General features: G+C 39.3%; 1 protein-coding gene across 1 annotated transcript in view; it reads left to right on the forward strand.

The window, feature by feature from the left end:
- LOC118826664 (calsyntenin-2) overlaps positions 1 to 21103 on the forward strand; it is a 166289-nt gene that overhangs the window by 31970 nt on the left and 113216 nt on the right. Inside the window, exon 3 of the mRNA XM_036597697.1 lies at positions 16586 to 16781. Within this exon, the coding sequence (XP_036453590.1) occupies positions 16586 to 16781 (196 nt within the window). The remainder of the gene's footprint in view (positions 1 to 16585; positions 16782 to 21103) is intronic.

Genomic DNA, 21103 nt, shown 5'->3' on the forward strand with positions numbered 1-21103 from the left:
TTTTCCGTGCAGATTATAAACTGTGTGTGTGGATATGAACACCTGTACCACTCGTTAGGCAGGATGTCTGGATACCTTCGGACATAAAGCAGGGCTGTACATAAACTTTTTGAGCAGGTAGCGCAGGTGCTATCAAAGCTGTGCATTGAGATAAAAGCTACATACAAAGCCTTTAAAAGTGTTCATCTCATCTCAGCATTTCATCCCAGTAAATGGAACAGATTGTCAACCAGAAGCAGCATGATGTTTGATTTTTAATACTCATTTTGTGAAGTGTAAAGATGATTAACCCACTTACATGGCCAGAGCCCACTGACAGGCCCAAAGTTTTTTTGACTCGCTTCTACAGCCTATAAATAGCTCAGCCAGTTTGCACTGAAGTCCCTGTAGTTACTGAATAATAAGCCTTAGTATGTAATAAGCCTTGAATTTTAAGGGGTTACATAAGAGTATAGTTTGTAGAATCATGTATTTTCTCCCTTGAACATATGATAACATGCTGCTAGGTCACCTCTGTGCTCAAAAGCCTTTTAAGTGCTTTATATTATTGTATTTGACTGATGTCATATAAACTAACTAATCTAAAATTCACAGTCATTTCACTAAAAACAGGCCAATAAAATCACCTTTTCTAGCCAGATAGCACTGTTTTTCTATCCAAAAGTTTGGGCGCCCAGTCAAATGATATTTTGTGATTTTAGTGAGAATGATTTAAGATGTAAAATGTGACCTGTGCAAAAGTTATGGCACATTTACTTTATCTATATTTTTTCCAATATATTCAACTCAGCAAATAAGCTAAAAGAGTTCAACAGCAAATGTGCAGAAAAAATATCTTATTTAAATGTGTTCCCTGTAGAGGATCCATACTTATTTTCACTTAGAACATCAACAAAAGATTATTTTATGTATTTTGTACAACATTTGAATAATGAAAATACTATTTTGTTATTAACCCCTTAACAATCCAGGTTTATTTCATGCAAAGGCTTATTGCTCAGTAACTACAGAGACTTCATTGCAAACTAATGGCGCTATTCTTAGATTATAGAAGTGTGTAATAATAATTTGGCCTGCTGGTGGGCCCATGGCTTGTTAAGGGGTTTTTCTCCGCAGTAGAGTTTGTCTACAATGCTGAACCTACACCAGCAGTAGTGCACATGTGGTTGCAAAATGGGAAGTGGAATAGTTTAACAGGCTAAAGATAGTAAAGTCAGGGGATGCCTAAGCTTCTGAATCCAGACACACCTTTGGGATTATTTTTTTCTTTTTGTTTTTTAAGCAGGCAAATGGTAAACTATTTAATTGTTGCTGGCTTTACACCCTCAGAACAAAATCTGTGAAACTGTCACTGGGGCAGTACCCTCTTGTCACTGGGGTGGGACCCTCAAGGGTACATCTCAGTACCTTCAATCAGGGAACATAACTGTATCATAATCCATTGAAATTATATTTTCTAAGTTGTATTGACTCCACACACCTCGTCTCGTCTCCAGGCTTTTTATTTTATTGTTCTATTTTAAAAAGGGACAAATCTGTATTTTTCACCTGGAAAAACGTATTTAAGTTTCACAATCGGGCCTTAAAACCACTGTTGTACCTTTGAGGGAACATTTACATTGTTTGTATTGTGATGAACAAAAAATGTACCTGTACACCTTTATTTCTAACAGTGTACATTTGACATTACAGCCTCAAACTGAACAACATCTGGCCTTTCTTGTAAATCATGAGGCTCTTTGTTTACAATCATTTGCCTTCATTCTCTAGTGTTTGAATTATCTGATGGACTACAACTACCATAAACACCCAAACCTTTGCTCATCTACATTTGAGGAGTTGGCCTGGATAGAGGAGAAATGTTGTTCAATATTGCACACTGTGTTTTTAGAATAGCTCAGGAATAATAGACTACAACTTCCATGAGTACCAGGACTTACAAACTTTGAATGGAGATGGACACACTCACACAGGAAGGTGTATACATGTGTGCAACTGTTGTCTTAATTCCTCCCAGCACATGTTACAGTGTGGTATTGTACAGGCCTGTATAGTGTTTATGTCTTTATGTCTTTTTGCTTAAAGTTTTAAAAGACATACGCATACACAGGCTAAAAGGCGGCCTGCCTGGAGCAGCGTTAGCACTCGATTGTATAGTTAGACATGGGTGCTTAAACATAATCAGCACTGAACGAGTGTGTGTGCGTGTGAGCATGTGAGTTTAATGGGTTTAAGTCCTGAGGCTGTTCTACACTGAGGAGTGAATGAGCCTGTATCGATTGTATTGAGTGCTGGATGTAATTGCTTTAGCTGTTTTGGCTCCGGATGCTGGAGTATTTGTCCTCCTCTCACACGTCACTGGAGCCGTGAAGAAGAGGAGAGGAGAGAGGGATGATGGAGGGAGGGAGAAGACCAGCAAGAAGAAAAGAGCAGCAGATTGTGAATTAATGAGAAGAGGAGGACACATACAAGGAGAGGATGGATGGAAGAGGAAGGAAGAGCGGAGGAGGAAAGGGGAAAGAAGAAGTAAGCAAAGAAAGGAAGAGTGGAGAATATAGGGACAGAAAAAAAAATAAAGCAAACTAAACAGAAGAATAGAGACCAGGAGATGATGGATGGAGAAAAGAAGAAAAAGGAGAGATGGAGATAAGGACCAGAGATGAAAATGAGAGGAAAGAAGAATTGAGAAGAGAAAAGGAAGGGAGGAAGAAAGTTGGAGAGAATAAGGCAAAGAAAAAAGTAGGGACAGGAAAAAATGGAGAAGAAAGAAAGGGTTGAGGATGGATGAGGAAGGAAAAAAGAAGAATGGAGGACAGGAGATAAGAATGAGAAATACAGAGGGAGGATAAAACAAAATAAAGAGAAGAGACCAGGAGAGGATGGAGGAAGGAAGAAAGGAAGGAGAAGAAGAAAGTGGAGAAGAGGAGGAAGGAAGGAGAGGGAATGGAACAGAAGGAAGGCAAAAATAATAAGAGAAAAGAAGAGAAGGGAGGAGAGGAGAATTAGAGGCATCAGGAGAAGATGGTTGAAACAAGAAAAGAAAAGAAGGGTGAGGAGAGAAGGAAAAGGAAAGGAGAAGTGCACAGAGAAGGAGAGGATGCATAGAGGAGGAGAGAAGAGAAGGGGATGATGGAGGAGTAAAGAGGAAAAAAGAAGGAAGAGAAGAGAAGAGAAGAGACCATGAGAGTGTGCATGAAAGAAGAAAAGAGAAGACTGCAGAGGAGAAAAGGAGAAGTAAAAGTAGGAAACACAGAGGAAAAAGTTGAATGGAAAAAGAAAGGAGAAGAAAAGAGAATAGGAAACATGTTGGAAAGAGAAGATAGGCCAGAAGGATGTAAGAAGCAAGGAGAAGAGGAGAATAAAGTGGAGGAGAGTATGAATGGATTAAAGAAAGGGAGAAAAAGAGAGAGGAAGAGAAGAGAAGAGGTGGAAAAGGGAGGAAAATAAGAGAAGATAGTAGAGGTAAAGAGAAAGGAAAAGAGGAGAGTTTGAAAAGGGAGAAAGAGAAGAGAAGAGAAGCGAAAGGAGGAGAAGTGGAAAAGGGAGGAAGAGAAGAGAAGAGAGACAAAGAGAAAGGAAAGGAGAAGAGGTGGAAAAGGGGGGAAGAGAAGAGAAGAGAAGGGAGAAGAGGAGAAGAGAAGAGAAAGGAGGAGAAGTGGAGAAGAGAAGAGAAGAGAGGAGAAGAGAAGAGAAGAGAAGTGGAAAAGGGAGGAAGAGAAGAGAAGAGAAGGGAGAAGAGGAGAAGAGAAGAGAAAGGAGAAGAAGTGGAGAAGAGAAGAGAAGAGAAGAGAAGAGAAGAGAAGAGAAGGGAGAAGTGGAAAAGGAGGAAGAGAAGAGAAGAGAAGAGAATTGAGGAGAAGTGAAAAGGGAGGAAGAGAAGAGAAGAGAAGAGAAGAGAAGAGAAGAGAAGAGAAGAGAAGAGAAGAGAAGAGAAGAGATTCAAGCCCTCCTTGTATTTGGAAGAGTGTCATTTTAATTCTGATTTTAATTAGAATTTTAATGCACACAGGCAGGCTGGAGTAGCTGGGGGGGGATATTGTCTGGTGTTAATTGTTATCCCAGTTTCTGACCAGACTGCGCTGAGTGTAATTTCTTGCTCAGCTCCTGCTTCACTAATTCTATAACGAGTTTGATTACATCACATTTCATTACGGCTCCACTCAAAAACACACTATCTCAGGCCTGCAGCTGTGTGTAAAAGAGGAGAGAGAGAGAGAGAGAGAGAGAGAGAGAGAGAGAGGACAGAGAGAGAGAGAGAGACAGAGAGAGAGAGAGACAGAGAGAGAGAGAGAGAGCTGTTATTAATGAAGTTACACACTAACTCCATCCTATGGACTCACTAATACAGTGATGTTCTGCTCATTTCTAAATCATTATGAATGCATGAATTGAGCAGCTGTTGATTATTACTGCTCTGGTTATTACATCCTATTATTATAGCCTTGATGGGCTGGTATAAATATAAGCTGATTAGAGAAATGGAAAGAGATTTATACACCACCCATCAAAAGTCTGGGGACACCTTGCTGCTTTGCAATAACTTAACATATTAATGACTATGAAAGCAGGTTTGTTTTCAGGTGTCACACATCACTCTGGCTCTGAAATGGCCGAGTACTCCATCTCCCAGAATCCTCTGGGAGATTACGTGCCTGCTGACCCTCCACAGCACTCTGATCATCGCTCACACTCACCTGAACTCCAATCTGGTTCACCTGTTCTCCTGGTCATGTGATCAGTTAGAGTTAGTATAAAGCCCAGGCTTTTAGATTAGCTTCTTTGCGAAGTTTTGCTTCTTCTTGTGAGAACTACTGAGCAGTTTTTCTGATTGACCTTTTATATTTTTTGACCGTTGAATTTGTCTTTGTCCTTTGGATCTAGTTGCATGTTTTTGTTTGTCCTTCTTTGTATTTTGATCGCCTGTTCATTGCCCTTAACAATAATGCCTCATTTTTTACCACAAACATCTGACTGGTTTGGTTTTGTTACATCAGGACCAATGCAATATCTTGTGTAAATACTTGTGACAGTAACTAAAATACAATTAAACCATATTTTCATCCAAAAAAGCTCAAAATAAACTACTGCGCACAGGCGATTGATTTTTATTTTCATTAATATTCACACATGATATTGTTGTGGTGCGTTGTATATGGTATGGCAAGTACATCATACTTAACAGGTAATTTTATAGTTCTCTGTAGCACCAAAAAGGTTCTTCTATTGTTACATTGTCTAGCTTGTTACAGTAGAAGAATCCTTTTTGGTGTTACATAGAACCGTTCTCATAAAGCTTCAATATAGGATTATATACAGCTCATTCTCCATCACTTGGATGATGGAGTCCAATTTCACCATGCAAAGAACTATTTAAGCATGCAAATGGCTCTATATAGAATTCATGGTTCTAAATAGAACTTTTCCATTTGCTAAAGAACTCTTGAAGAACCATCTTTTTTTTAAGTGTAGGAGTGTGTATAAATATAAAAGTATATAAAAGTAAATATAACTAAAACTATTATCAGTGTCATCTGTAATGCTAGTAAATGAGAAAATAACACTAATTATAATAATTTGTTCTCATAGCAATCCAGTTTAAAGTGGATGCACTTCATTTATTTATACATTGCTATAAAAAATACACCACGTTCTGTTTAAAGACACAGCGCTTTTGTTTTATAATGCTAACAGAAGCATCTCATACATTGCTTTAATGTAGTGTTTAAATACGTTATTACAGGAAAATAATCACACTGCACAATCACATCACTCAGCCATCCTTAAAGCACTGAGATATTTTGTTTAGCTCACATTTTATTCTTTTCAGTTGTCGTAATGTGAACACTACAAAGTTTGGTCAGCAGGGGGAGCAACACACTAAACTCCACCTTAGACTCCGCCTACAAGCACAGCCATTGGATCATGAGCTGCTGAATGCTGTGGTTTTATTGGCTCCCTAATAAAACATCTGCATGAATTAGGTTGTGCTTCATGCACATGATATGTAAATGAGGTACTAGTACACACTTAAAAATGATGGTTCTTTAAGGGTTCTTTAGTACGGAGCCCCACTGGTGACATCCTGTATAAATAAAAATAATGCGTGGCCATGACTTAGTAAGGTGTGGGAGCGAGATAATTAAGTCGTGGCTATGACTTAGTAATGCATGGGAATGAGATCCTAATGCATGGCCCTGACTTAGTAAGGCATGATCTCATTCCTACACCTTACTGAGTCGCAGCCACGACTTTAATATCTCATTATCACGCCTTACTTTTATATAAATGGCATGTCACCAGCAGGGCTCTGTACTTCAGTAAAGAAAATGGTTCTTTATAGAACCATGAGCACCCAAAGAACCCTTTTCAGGATTAAAGATGTTCTTCAAACTGATGGAAAATGTGCAGGTCCCTGTAGTTAAGGGAGAAGAAAAGAGTTCTACATAGCACCAAAAAGGGTTCTTCTAATATTACAAGCTTGACACTGCAACAATAGTAGAACCCTTTTTGGTGCTATATAGAACCATTTTCTTTACTAAAGAACCCTTGAAAAACCACTATTCGAGATTGTACACGGGGGCTTGATTTCATGCACTAAAGCTGATTCATCATTTGTGCTCAAATCTCTATTCGTTTCTATGTCCTACGAAAGTTTGATGAATCAGACACAGAGTAGTTCATACGTCTCTCTCTCTCTCTCTCTCTCTCTGTCTTTCTCTCTTCCTCCCTCTCTGAACTGGTTTGACAGTCAGTGTGTTGTACCGCTACAGTGAAGGCTGTAAACACATTGTTCTCCTTGCTGAAAGGTTTTACTCTCCTGCGGCATCCGCTCCAGGTTGACCTGAGCCAACCTCATCACATCATCTCGTCCACTTCCGGAGACATATGGACATTTATGCTGAGCTGTCACACTTTCACACTCGCTTAGTCTTTTACTGCCTGCGGAATTTTCCAGTGGCAGTGAGTTTTTAACACTGAACTCTACTGCAAATGTTTTGGATCTGGACTGAAAATGAGGCAAATCGACCAAAATGAGCACCAGTGAAGACATTTATATTAACTGGTTGACAAAATTACTGTTCATTTTTAATTCAGATCAATATAAGTGTATTTAAATGGCACTTTCTACAACAGATATTGTCTTAAAGCAGCTTCTAGAAATGTGCGTCCTCCCCCAAATGAGAAAGTAAGTGTCGAGAAACGCTTGATAAGAGCATGGGGGAGAACCACTGAGAGGAACCAAGACTCAAAACAAAAAAGCTTCTAAGAACATGAGGACGAACCACTAAGAGGAATACAGACTTAAAATAAAACGTCTTAGAACATGAGCAAGAACTGCTGAGAGGATCCAAGAGCTAAAATAAAAAACCTTCTAAGAACATGAGGAAGAATCACTGAAAGGAACCAAGACTCAAAAGGAAAAACATTCTAAGAACATGAGGAAGAATCACTGAAAGGAACCAAGACTCAAAAGGAAAAACCTTCTAAGAACATGAGGAAGAATCACTGAAAGGAACCAAGACTCAAAAGGAAAAACCTTCTAAGAACATGAGGAAGAATCACTGAAAGGAACCCAGACTCAAAAGGAAAAACATTCTAAGAGCATGAGCAAGAACCACTGAGAGGAACCAAGACACAAAAAGAAAACATTCTAAGAACATATGGAAGAACCACTGAGAAGGGCAAAGACTTAAAAGAAAAACTCCCTAAGAACATTGGGAAGAACTGCTGTGAGGAACCAAGACTCAAAAGGCAAAACATTCTAAAAACATGAGGAAGAACCACTGAGAGAGACCAAGACTGAAAAGGAACAACATTCTGAGAAAACGAGGCAGAACCATTGAGAGGAACCAAGACTGAAAAGGAAAAACTCTGTAAAAGCTTGAGGAAGAACCTCTGAGAGGAATGAAAACTCAAAAGGAAAAAGCTTCTAAGAACATGAGGAAGAATCACTGAGAAGAACCAAGACTTAAAAGGAAAAAACATTCTAAGAAGATGAGGAAGAACCACTGAGAGGAACCACGACTCAAAAGATAGCATGAAAGAAGGACAGGTTTACATAGAGACTAAACAGAAGCATTGGGGTCTTGCAGAGGGTCTAGGAGAGTCACCAGTGACCAATGATAAAGGTTGCAAAACATCTGGAGGATTATGAATCACACATACATACAGGATGGTAGATATGAGAACATGATGGATAACAGGGTCACCAAAGATGTGAGGCAGAATTACAAGTTCTGGAAAGAAGTTAGGAGTTCACACAGAGGGTGTGGTTATGAAGTCCCTCACAAACCATGACGGAGGATTGAGAGAGATGATCCATATGTCAGGCTTTCTCTCTGCTGCAGCTGCATGTCACTTTAGATTTCAAATGGATAGTATAAAGCTCAGGATACAGTCAAGTCAAGTCAAGTCAAGTCAAAGTTTATTTATATAGCGCTTTTTAGAACAGGCATTGTCACAAAGCAGCTTTACAGAAAAATCCAGGTCCAAGGCCCCATGAGCGTCACCAATGACGACAGTGGCAAGGAAAACCTCCCTAAGAGCAGGATGAAGAAACCTTGAGAGGAACCAAGACTCAGAAGGGGAACTCATCCTCCTCTGGTCGACACCGGATAGCAAACAATAACAGCAGAGAATGAGATTTGACCATCAGTACACTGTTATCAATAAAGGTTCTGCGCAGGTACATTTTTCGTTCATCAAGATACAAACAATGTAAATGTTCCCTCAAAGGAACAACAGTGGTTTTAAGGTCCAGTTGTGAACCTTAAATAAGTTCATTTTAGGCAAAAAAATACATATTTGTACCTTTTCATAACCAAATGTTTTAAAACAGAACAGTAAAATAAAAGCCTGGAGGCGAGACGGGGTGTGTGGAGTCAGTACAACTCATTTCAATGGATTATGGTACAGTTATGTTCCCTGACTCAAGGTACTGAGATGTACTCTTGAGGGTCCCCTCCCAGTGACAAGAGGGGTCCTGCCCCAGTGACAGTTTACTACCTTTTTTTCTGAGAGTGAATGAGATACAGAAAAGAGAAAAAAAAGGAGAAGCGATGTCTATGATTAATAAATACAGCAGTTTAATCAGGAGGGTCAGTTCATGCAGGTGAGGTTTGCACAGCGTTGTACAGTGGGAAGCTCCATGGTGGTCAAACTGGTCAGGAATGATGGCGAGCAGTGGGCTACTTCCTTGTCAGGTTATTGAGTCTTTAACTTAAGTTTTTTGTTGTTGTTGTTGCTTTTTTTCTACTTTCTAATTTACTCCAGCAGCCCATCATTTCTAGTTCACTGCCTCAGTGCCTATTTGAACTGAGATCACACATCATATTATGGATGTTGCATGGAAGTTCTTATTTTGCTTGACGTTCTGAGTTAACCTGATTTCAGTTTTATTTTAGCTTCATGTGTTGCGTGGGGGTGTTTCTTCAGCCAAGCTGGTTTGCAGAATCTTGTATTGGAAACCTGGCTTCTTTCCAAATTCTCGTCGCTCCTGGCTGCCTCGCCATTTGTTAGATTTTGAACGTACTGTGAGCTCTTTCGCAATGAACTTGACAAACTCTGTGCGTGTTGCAAGAGGATTTATACTTTACTGTAGTGACCCACTGGTTCAGATGTCACAAGACATTGCCAGATGAACCATTTCACTCCTCTCATGCTGAAGGCGAACAAGCTATGGTACAGAGTGGTCCACCATTTAGTGTTGCGGGAGATAACCAAGCATGCTGACTGCGCACAAAACAAGACATCTAACACCAAAAATATTAATATATGAGAATTCCTGTGATAAACCATTTGTCAGCATATCCTGCTGCTGGATAGTGTTGCACTTGTTCTGTAACACTGTCATATAAATGGCAATGTTAAATAAGAAAACAACTATTTTTCAAATGAATCAAGCGGTGTTTGACCCTATGGAACCGAGCGTTGCACTGGCAATCCATTCCTAGAATTTGCAGATGGCCACCTAAACTAACCCCTTAAAATCCCAGACTTATTACATACTAAGGCTTATTATTCAGTAACTACAGGGACCTCACTGCAAACTGGTTAAGCTATTCTTAAGTTATAGAAGTGTGTAATAAAACCTGGGGCCAGCCAGGAGGTCCTGGCCATTTAAGGGGTTAATATGCCCCCAGAGAAGATATGGCACATGTATGTTCACTTTACCTCGACTGAAACACATCAGAGCCTTCTGGGTGCTGCTTTGTTTTCTATCACTGGTAAAAGATGCACAAGGCTGCCTTTTTTGCTGGATATACAGTGATTGTTTTTACAGACTAAGCACTCAAGAACTCATTCCAAGTGCAGTTTGGATCAGTAAGCACTTATTATTGATTTGTTTAATCAGAATAATGATAAAATCTGACCGAAGTGTGATGTATATTCCTATTGATGTGTTTGCTTGTAGTTTCTGAGACAAACTAAGTAAAAATCTATAAATCGTTGGCTTTGTTAGATCATTTTCTTTACATGCCAAGTAAATGCAACAACAGTGCTGACCCTGCGTTCACACCGGCAGCAGATCTTCACCTCAGCTAAATCGCTGACCGCTAATTGGCTGTGGGCATTTCTGAACTCCAACTGACCATTGCTTGCCATAGTTTCTCTGATGCCAAGCACAAATCAGATCTGTTAAAAATCCTGGTAATAAATCACTTGTGTGCTTATGTTTATTTAATCCCTGTGTCTGTGCAGTCAGTATGTGAGGAAACCAGTAACTGGTCTTTGTGATTAATGTCTATTTGTGGCGAAAGCACCGCCGCCATTATTCCATCTGTAGTAGGAAAAATTATCTGGGTATCGAAAACAGAGCGCAGTGTTTCACAGTGCTGGAGATAAAGCGTATACTACGCTGCTGAATGCTCAATTCCTATTGTTAATCCCCAGAGAACTTGTAGTAGAACTGTAATGTCTTCCAGGTTCTTCAAACGCTAGAGGGCGCTCCCGTGCGAGTCCAAAATGAATGGGTTAAGATGGCGCATTTGAGCAAAATCATAGTTTATAAATGCTTATAGTTTATAAATGTTTATAAAAAACATTTTTAATGAGAAGAATACAAACATTTCCTAAACACAGAACAGCATAAAACATTTTAACACCACTGTTTTATTCTAAAGAGCTTTTAAACTCGAGTTATAGGGGTTTAAAACAGCGCCTCATGTACATTCATGATGTCAGTGAGTGCGAACAGCCAATGAGCTGCTCCGCTTGCCAGTCAGTCAGCACTCAGTAGCAGTAATGCTAGCATCCTGCTGCCCAAAACCTGTTTGCTGTAGAAAAAAGGAAACATACAGATAAGTTTTTTTGGCTTTTTTTGGTAAAACACATCTGTCTACTTCCTAAAATTAAAGGAAAGTTTTGGGCAAGTTAGAAACTGTTTTGACTTTCGTTTTTAGCCGTTGAGCTCCATTTACTCCCATTTATTGAGGACTTGCTCGCGGTGCCCCTGGCATTTTGCAGTCGTGTTTTTAGGATAACAGGGGAAATAGGAAGAGGCCAGGCTCCTCATAAACCAGCTCTGGGAAATCGCCACGTCGCTTCACTCCTTATTTGCATAAAGTTAGACTTCATTCAACTTTGTTGTGTCCCTGACTCCGCCCACTTCGTGTCACCAACATTCACGCTGCCTCCTGTCATTGGAAATTGCCAACTATAGAATAACATATAGAATATGATAAGATTCATTATGATAAGATTCATTAACTCTCCATACTTGTTGCATTACACACTTTCTCTAGTTCTCTAGTAAAGGCAAAGGTTCTAAAAAGGTCATTCTGTTGTTACAAGCTTGACATCGTAACAATAGCAGAACCCTTTTTATGCTATATAGAGCCATTTTCAAAAAAAGGTCTATGTGGAATTAACTACAGCTCATTCTTCATCAATCTGAAGAACGATTCTCCTTCCTAAAGAACCCTTGAAGAACCATCTTTTTTAATTGTGTAGTCTTTTCTAGTGAAAGGGTCTCATCATCAGCAGATAAGTTGTCTTATTTTGAAAAATGATGCAGAAATTATAGAAACTTAGATTAGATTAAACATAGATTAAATAGAATTCAAGTAGATATTTGTAATGTTACTTAATCTTTATAGTTAACATTTATATTATATTATATTATATTATATTATATTGATTTCAACTGGCGAGATATCGTTTTTGCAGTAGAGAAAAGTATTTAGAACCTAAACATTTGCATTTACACTGTTGTTGCTGTTACACAAAGTTAGTCTGTTCAAAAACTCACTTTCAGATTTCAGCCCCTCCATTAATCCAGACTCAGTCACAGTCTTTATTGGGAAATGCATGGTGTCGTTTGCTGAGAGCGCAGTCCGGCCCCCGAGGCTAAAACACTGAGAGATGGTCAAAGTGCTCCAGAGCACTCAGCTGTTCTTAACAGTGGACCTGGCAACTGGCCACTGGTCAGACAGAGAACTTAGTTCCAGTTGGTGGACGTTATGTGACAAAATTGCCAAAAGTGAGTGTACGTTTTTGTGCGCTGGTGTGTCCAGTCTCGGGGCGATCTGAGGAAAGGTCTCCAATTTCAGATCAGCGTGTCAGAGTGAATTTATAAAAGCAGTCAAATATACACAGAGATATGGTTTAGACTGAGAGATAGACAGAGAGAGAGAGAGAGAGAGAGAGAGAGAGCAGACAGAGAGAGAGAGAGAGAGTGAGACCTTTCTCAAAGTTGTCTAATCCCATTCTTCATTACAGTCCCAACTCTTTAAAATGAAGGAAGTGGAAGACACTCAAGATTGACAGTCTCTCTCTCTCCTCTCTCTCTCTCTCTCTCTCTCTCTCTCTCTCTGTGTGTGTGTGTGTGTTTTGATCATCATCTCTTTATCATTCTCTCTCTATTTGTCTTGCTTTCTCTCTCTATCAGTCTCTCTCTCTGCCTTTCTCTCTGTTTCTCTCTCTCACTCTCTCCCTTTCTCACTGTCATTCTCTCTCTGTTGTTCTCTATATCATTCTCTTTCTTTCTCTCTCCATCTCTTTATTTCTCTCTCTCCAATTCTCTATCTTTCTCTCTCTGTTTTTCTCTTCGCATCTATTTCTCTAATGTTCTCTTTTTCTCTGTATCATTCTCTCCTGCACATGCTCTCTGTCTGTTCATCTGTATCATTCTCTGTCAATCTCTCTCTCTTTCTGTCTCTCTCTCTCTCTCTCTCTCTCTCTCTGTATCTCTCTATTTCTCTTTATCATTTCTTTCTCTCTCTATCTGCATCTATTTCTGTCATTCTCTTTCTCTCTTTCTGTTCATCTCTATCATTCTCTTTCAATCTCCTTCAATCTCTCTCTCTCTCTCTCTCTCTCTCTCTCTCTCTCTCTCTCTCTCTCTCTCTCTCTCTGTTACTCTCTCTCTCTCTCAGGCTTTATTATTTCTGTGTTTGAGGTGAGAGGGGGATTATTCTGGATGAAGATGAAAGAGAAGAATAGAGTGGCGTGGAAAATACACTCAGTCTTATCAGTGCTGGCCAGCAGTAGTTCATTTATGCCCACACACAGAGAGAGAGAGAGAGAGAGAGAGAGAGAGAGAGAGGGAGAGAGGGAGAGAGGTAAAGGCAAAGAGAGAAAAGTATTGAACGTTCCATTTCCATCTCATAGAAAACGTCCATCCGTTTCTCTGCGTTTTTGAGAAAAGTGAGGAGATAGTTCAGCAGAACTGCAGGAAATACAGACTGAAATGTGGTGTAAACATCAACATAAACATAAACATAAACATATTCTGGAAATTGTCAGACAGGGAGAATGTGTGTGTGTGTGTTTGTGTGTGTGTGTGTGTGTGTGTGTGTGTGTGTGTGTGTGTGTGTGTTTGTGAATGATGCAATTCTCTAATATACAGTATCAGTGCTGATGCTGTGCTTTACTGTAGTACAGTGTTTATAAGGCTACATAAGCTCATCAGACAATTGACTTAAACCTACATAGCCACATTTTTGTGTTTTGGCCTGAAAGTGTTCCTTGATGTTGCAGTCAAACTTTCCACAATTTGTTCTCGAAAAGAGGAAAAGCTGAACAGTGTGATTTAAAAGTTACACACTGCAAAAAAAACATCTTTGCAAGAGAAATTGTGTTCAATTTTGAGATTGCTCTAAGAATACCATAGGATTAATTAACTTCCTGTACTTGTTTTAAGTGTTTTTCTAGTGAAAGTGTCTCACGCCATCAAATTAATATACAAGCAAAATTATCTACCACTGGTATGAGACTCTTTCAGTAGATAAAATACCAGTAAAAAGTAAAAATGTTAGATCTTAAGCGTTAACTTGACCTTATTGTCAAGATGACTTGTATGATTGCTCAGGTGTCGTCTGATGGTTTCATAAGCCAGCAGCAAAATTCAGACATCAAAACAAAATCTACCACTGAACATGCAGCCATATGTAAACTTAAAAACTGTGGCATCGCAGTGTAGTGTTCATAAGACTACATAAGCTCATTATAACAAATGATTTAAACATAAATAAGTAGGCATCATCTCTCATTAAAGCTGAATTTGTCAAATTCATTTTCAGGTGGTCATAACATATGATGTAGGCTGACGTAGCGTAACGTCAGGTGACATAGATTTTTTTTGAGTGACATGATGTACCCCAACTTTTTGCAGTTCACGGCTCACATAAGTAACCTGTATATCTGATCCAAGATTACTCACATACGTACCACTTACTGTAGACATTGCCATGAAAACGAGCATCACGTGAGTCCAGTCAGAGTGAGATGAGCAGCAGTGAGCAGTGCTTGTGTTTTTAATTGCTTTAAAATGATGTCAGACTCAGGGAAACGTCCTTCACATGTCCTTATTAAAGAAGGCCGAGAGGAAGACGTCGTGTTCTGAGACACATAAGCTGGACGTCCGTCCCACCGCCGTCTTTTAAAGATCAGAGCATAAACTTTGTCTCCTCTGCAGACCAGTTTCTGCTCCGCCATGCTGAACGTTATAAACTTTCACTATGATGTGACGAACATGATCAGAACAGACTTGTAATCAGATACAGGCGTTAACATGGCTATTATTCTTCTATTTAACAGGTTATTTACAGGATTACCCACCTCGACCAATCGGATAGACATTGTATTCCGAATGGCCTCAATCGGACTGTTCTATTCTGATTGACATGTATACATGGACGTATTCTTTTCCTATTGAGCTATTAGTCGGATTATGAACAGATTATCCGGCTGCATGTAAACGTGGCTATTGATATGTGTAATATCTGAAATAGTTGGTTTGGTCAAATGTCTATATATTTTGTAATGAAGTTTTATGTTTTTAAAAGAGGGGAACAAAGACTGCCCTCTAGAAGTAACACCAAAACTCACTGGTTGAAAAACACTAATATAGCACATTATAACAGCTGACTTTGTAGCTTAGTGTACATTATAGTGATATAATGCTGATGATATGACAGCTGAAATTTTACATACTTTACATAGAGGCCACAGAAAAGGCTCCCTTCCTGACTTACCATGTCATATTATGGTATGTCATATTATCAGCATTATTACTGGGACACTGACTACAATGTGCAAGTAATTTCACCCCAGAGGGGTCATGACTGATTGATTAAAGAAATTAATGTCATCTGACATAAAATAAAGGAGCAAAACAACTTGAGAAGGATGGATGGATGGATAGAGTAGAGTTTGAGGTCCTACCCTCAGTGAGTACATGTAGTTTGGTGGCTGTAGGGCAACGAAGTAATAGAGTTTGTGTGGTGGCAAAAATGAATGGGACACTATGGGAGAAACGAGGGATGGAAAAAAATGACAAACAGGTGAGTGCGGGTCAGAACAACATTGAGTTTGTGCTCGGGGGCCTACCCTGAGACAGTGTATGCGAAACAGTGTCTTTCGATCAAGCAGAAGTACAGTAGATGGTCATGCAATTTTTAACCTCATTCATTCCTATGGGAGAAAAATTTGGAATTTAACGAAGATTGTCAGACTGGACAGTCTAGAGTTGGAACAGTGTTGATATCTTGAACTGCAGGATGAGTTATGCGGCCAAAATCCGGCAGAAAAATAAGAATAAAAGAGAAGAAGAATAATATAAAACAAAGAACAATACATTGCAGCAATTGCGCAACCATAATAAATGAAAGGGGAGGGGACATGCCCCCCAACACAGTCTTCGCCCAATCCCCACCTTCCCATCTCCCACCGTATTTGCATCAATGCACGTAAGGTTGGAAACAAAAGGTTTTACTTGTTATAAGATTACTGGTCTTAATTTAATCTGTTTCACTGGTGTAATTTTATCTGGCTGAAATATTGCGAGTCTTGAGTCTGAGTGGCAAGCCACTTAAGCACAAATCTGAGCCACGTCGTGTCACGAGTCAGGTCAGCATGCGACTTGAGTCCAAGCTGCTAACTTGATTCCCCATCTCAGACCCTTGCTGTGTTTCTGTATCATGAGAAAGAAGAAGAGAGAAACAAAACAACTGCCAAAACAACACAGTGAAATATTCCATTCCATTCTTTTGCTCTCCTGCCAAATCATAGGAACACCCGTCCGTGTGGAGAAGCTTTTGGACTCGTTCTAATTCAGTCTCTGTGTGTGTGTCTGTATCTCTAGGGGAGATCTGTGCATTTCGAGTGTACGGTCTGGACGCCCCATTTGAGGCGGTGGTTCTGAACAAGACGTCAGGGGAGGGGCAGCTTCGGGCGCGCCGTCCAATTGACTGCGAGCATCAGAGAGAATACACCTTCATCATCCAGGCCCACGACTGTGGAGCAGGACCCGGAGGAACCGGAGGAAAGAGATCTCACAAGTACGTGTTTGTGTGTTTAGCTCTATATGGAGATCCTGCATGAAAACTGAATATGTGGTGGTTTTGGGGACATTTGGGTGCTTCGAACCAGGTAAAATTATTTTGTTCCCCCACCTTCCCCAAAAAATGCATCTTTCTTTATAAAATGTAAAAAAATCTTTATGTTGTTGAGGTTAAGGTTAGAGTTAGGTTTGCTGGAGCACAGCGTTTACATACTCATAAGGAAAAGCCCCACAAAAACAGGAAAACTCACTAGTGTGTGTGTGTGTGTGTCTGGTTGTGTGTCTGTGTGTGTGTGTGTGTGTGTGTCTGGTTGTGTGTGTGTGTGTGTGTGTGTGTGTGTGTGTGTGTGTGTGTGTGTGTGTGTGTGTGTTGTGTGCCTCTGAGCTTTAGATTACGGTTAAAACCACAGACTTACGTCAACCACCAAATTCGTTTAAATGCTGTTTGAATCTAGTTATGGGTTGATAATGGTGCTCCAGAGAGCAGTTTCACCTCAGGGACTGTGGCCTAACACAGAAAGTGATGAGGATGAAAGGATGGGGAAAAACAGGAAAAGAAAAAAAAATAAAAGGAGAAAAGGCACCGCGATAGGAGGTGGAAAAAATTGAGTGTGAATTTGCAAGTTGAGGTGATTTGACTTTTTTCTTTGGTGGAGAAGGAGTTGACCTCATTTCATACTTTTTCCTGTGAATAGAATAGAATAGAATAGAATAGAATAGAATAGACAACACAGAATAGAGTAGAAAAAGTAGAAAGCATAGAGTAGAAAAAACAGAGTAGAGTAGAATAGCAAATATATAATAGAATATAATAGAAAACACATAATAGAATAGAAAAGAAAACACAGAATAGAATAGAAAACAGAATACAGTGAATACAGTGAGCTACCCACTGCGGCACGGTAGCACTGTCGCCTCACAGCAAGAAGGGCCTGGGTTCAGTTCTCGGTCGGGCGACCGGGGTCATTTCTGTGTGGAGTTTGCCTGTTCTCCCCGTGTCTGCGTGGGTTTCCTCCGGGTACTCCGGTTTCGTCCCACAGTCCAAAAACATGCAGTCAGGCTGATTGGACGTGATAAATTGCCCCTAGGTGTGAGTGTGTGTGTGATTGTGTCTGTCTGTCTGCCCTGCGATGGACTGGCGACCTGTCCAGGGTGTATCCTGCCTTTCGCCCAATGACAGCTGGGATAGGCTCCAGCACCCCACCGCGACCCAGAAGGATAAGCGGTTTAGAAGATGTATGTATGTATGTATGTATGTAAAATAGAATAGAATAGACAACCCAGAATAGAGTAGAAAAAAATAGAAGGCACAGAACAGAAAAGAAAACAGAGTAGAGTGGAATAGCAAACATATAATAGAATATAATAGAAAACACATAATAGAATAGAAAACAGAATAGAATAGAAAAAATAGAAAGCATAGAATAGAAAAGAAAACAGATTACAGTAGAATAGCAAACAGAATAGAATACAATAGAAAAGAATAGAAAACACAGAATAGAGTAAAATAGAATAGAATCAAAAACACAATACAATAGAATAGAACATAAAACACATAACAGAATAGAATAGAATAGATTAGAAAAAATAGAAAGCATAGAATAGAAAAGAAAATTACAGTAAAAATTACACAGATTACAGTAGAATAGCAAGCATACAATAGAATAGAATAGAAAAGAGAATAGAGTAGAATAGAATACAGTAGAACAAAAAGTACAGTAGAATAGAAAACACAAAGCAGAGTAGAATAGAAAACACAGAATAGAGTAGAATACAATAGAATAGAAAACAAAAAGTAAAGTATAATAGAAAACAGAATGAAGTAAAAAGCATAGAATAGAGTAGAATAGAAAACATAGAATAGAATAGAAAACTACAGAATAGAAAAAAAAATAAATAATCCTTTATTAGTCCCACAACTGGGGAAATTCAGAGAATAGAATAGAATAGAATAGAATAGAATGGAATGGAATGGAATAGAATAGAATAAAAAGAACAAAATTAAAAAAAAGAATAGAATAAAACATAACAGAATTGGACAATATAGAATAGAATAGAATAGAATAGAATAGAGCTGCTTCTTTCATCCTTTATGGAGTCGAGAGAAGAATGAATTGATTATGAACTGATCTTCCTTTCACTCTCTCCATCCTCAGCAGAGAGGATTAATGTTCTTACAGTCAGTATTACGACACACTCCGAGCCCCGAGTAGCCCGCAATGATTTTCATGTTGCATGAGCCGTTGCCCCAGCAACCATATCCTAGTTACAGTAGTGCAACCTTTCACTCCGCTGTGATCAGGGACAACTTCGGCCAACTGTCTTCATAAGTGTAAATGAAACATGAGACACGCGGCAGGTGTCGCGTACATGCTTGGAGCCAAACGTGCATCGTGTTTACTTAGAGAATATGAACCGTTTGTGTTGGCCATCTGCTAGCCCTTCATCAGCTGTCAGCGTCTGGCTACAGGACCACTGTTTGCTGGATATATGTGTGTGGTAGACCAGCTTTAGCAGTGACCACCCAAATGATATCTGCAGTGGTCCTGAAACTGACCATTATGAATGGAGTGGACCTATGAGGAAGGAGGAGCTCATTAAGTGACCCACAAAGAAATGATTTTAGCTTAGAAACCCGAACAATCGGTCCATCGCTGATGGCCCAGCTGTCTCTGAAGAGGAAGGTTCTGGGGCTGATGTTGATGAACAAGAAGGAATTTTTCAGCCCAGCTACTTCACTGCTAATGATGAAGGATCCTCTCTGAAGCGCGAGAGGTGCTTCTCTCACACTCATCTCACCATCAAAGATGATTTAAAACGAGCTGATTATTAATAAGCGTCAAACCCTGAGTGTTGCTGTCACACAGAAAGTGCCGAAAAAATCCACCTCAGAACGGTTCGCTGTGCTCTTAAAGCCGATGAAATGAAGGTAGAACAGCTGCAGATCACAAAAGCTGTCTGATCATGATTGGAGAGCTTCTGAGTGAAACCGGTGATGTTCGAGCCTCGTCTATGACAGCCACCGACTGTCTGCGGCGGGTGAATGTTGCTACATCTTTATTTTATTCCAGCCATCGTCATAATCTCTCCAAGCATTGGGAAAGTCATAACAACCTTGAAAGTGCTGCAGTATATTAAGAAAGCCCCTTTGCCTCGTATTGATTTCTCTCTCATGGGCTACACGTGGATCATTCTAGCGAATTTGTTCAAAGTCAGAGCTGAAAACACATTTCAGACTTTCAACTGAATGGACTTTAGACTAAAATCCTTTTGACCCTAAACCTTAATTATTAATTAATTATATAATTAAATAATAATTAATTCTGTTTATTAATGACTGTTTTGACAATTTTAGCTCATTTTGAGCAGAACTCAAAAAATGCTAGCCAGTACATGACCAGCAAACACAGCTTTGAACAGCTGTGCACACATAAAATCATCATATTTTTCATTAAAACACAAAAAAAAACTTTTTTTAGAAAATCTGTTTCAGTAGTGACAATTTGTAATGTTTCACACTGATTTTCAGATTTTGGGACACATTTACTTCAAAACAATGGGATCTAACTGCTCACTTTGTGGCCATGAGGGACAGGGACTTAAAAGTTCTTTAAAGATGGAGCCAGAAACTTGAATTTTTATTTTTTTCTGCCCCTTTCTCCCTAAAACAAAACGAAACGTTAGCGTAAGTTTTGCTTCAGACCACATTGGCTTTTTTTATTTTTTGAAAATTAAATTCATGATAAATCTAAATCTTTCAAATTCCCTTAAAAGGAGTCCAATTTTAAAAACAACAATGGAAAAAAGTATTATTTTATTATTAAGTGTAAAGGTAAGAACTAGGGTTTGGGGCAGACAACTACCAACAGAAAGTATTCTATAAACGATGATTTTGTATGTCTAACTTATTACTATCTCAATTTATGCCTTGGGTTTATAGATCATATTTAAGATCTGAATATGTAACTGTTTTTTTTTTATTTATTTATTTATTTTTTTGTTGCTATGGGTCTGCAGTTTGAACTAATTCAGTAGAATGGTCCATACTCTCCCTGTCTCTCTCTCTCTTTCTTTAGCCATTATTGTCAAGCAAGAATGTGCTTCAACCACCAAAGTACAGCGTCTATCTGTTAAAGTGACACTGTGTATCATGTCGCTATAATAGTCAAGTCAAGTCAAATTTATTTATATAGCGCCTTTTACAACAGATGTTGTCACAAAGCAGCTTTACAGAGAATCCGGGTCCTCCAGTGAGCAAGCCTTGGTGACAGTGGCAAGGAAAAACTCCCTCAACAGGAGGAAGAAACCTCGAGAGGAACC

The sequence above is a fragment of the Colossoma macropomum genome, unplaced genomic scaffold (assembly GCF_904425465.1).
Source record: "Colossoma macropomum unplaced genomic scaffold, Colossoma_macropomum, whole genome shotgun sequence".
NCBI lineage: Eukaryota > Metazoa > Chordata > Actinopteri > Characiformes > Serrasalmidae > Colossoma > Colossoma macropomum.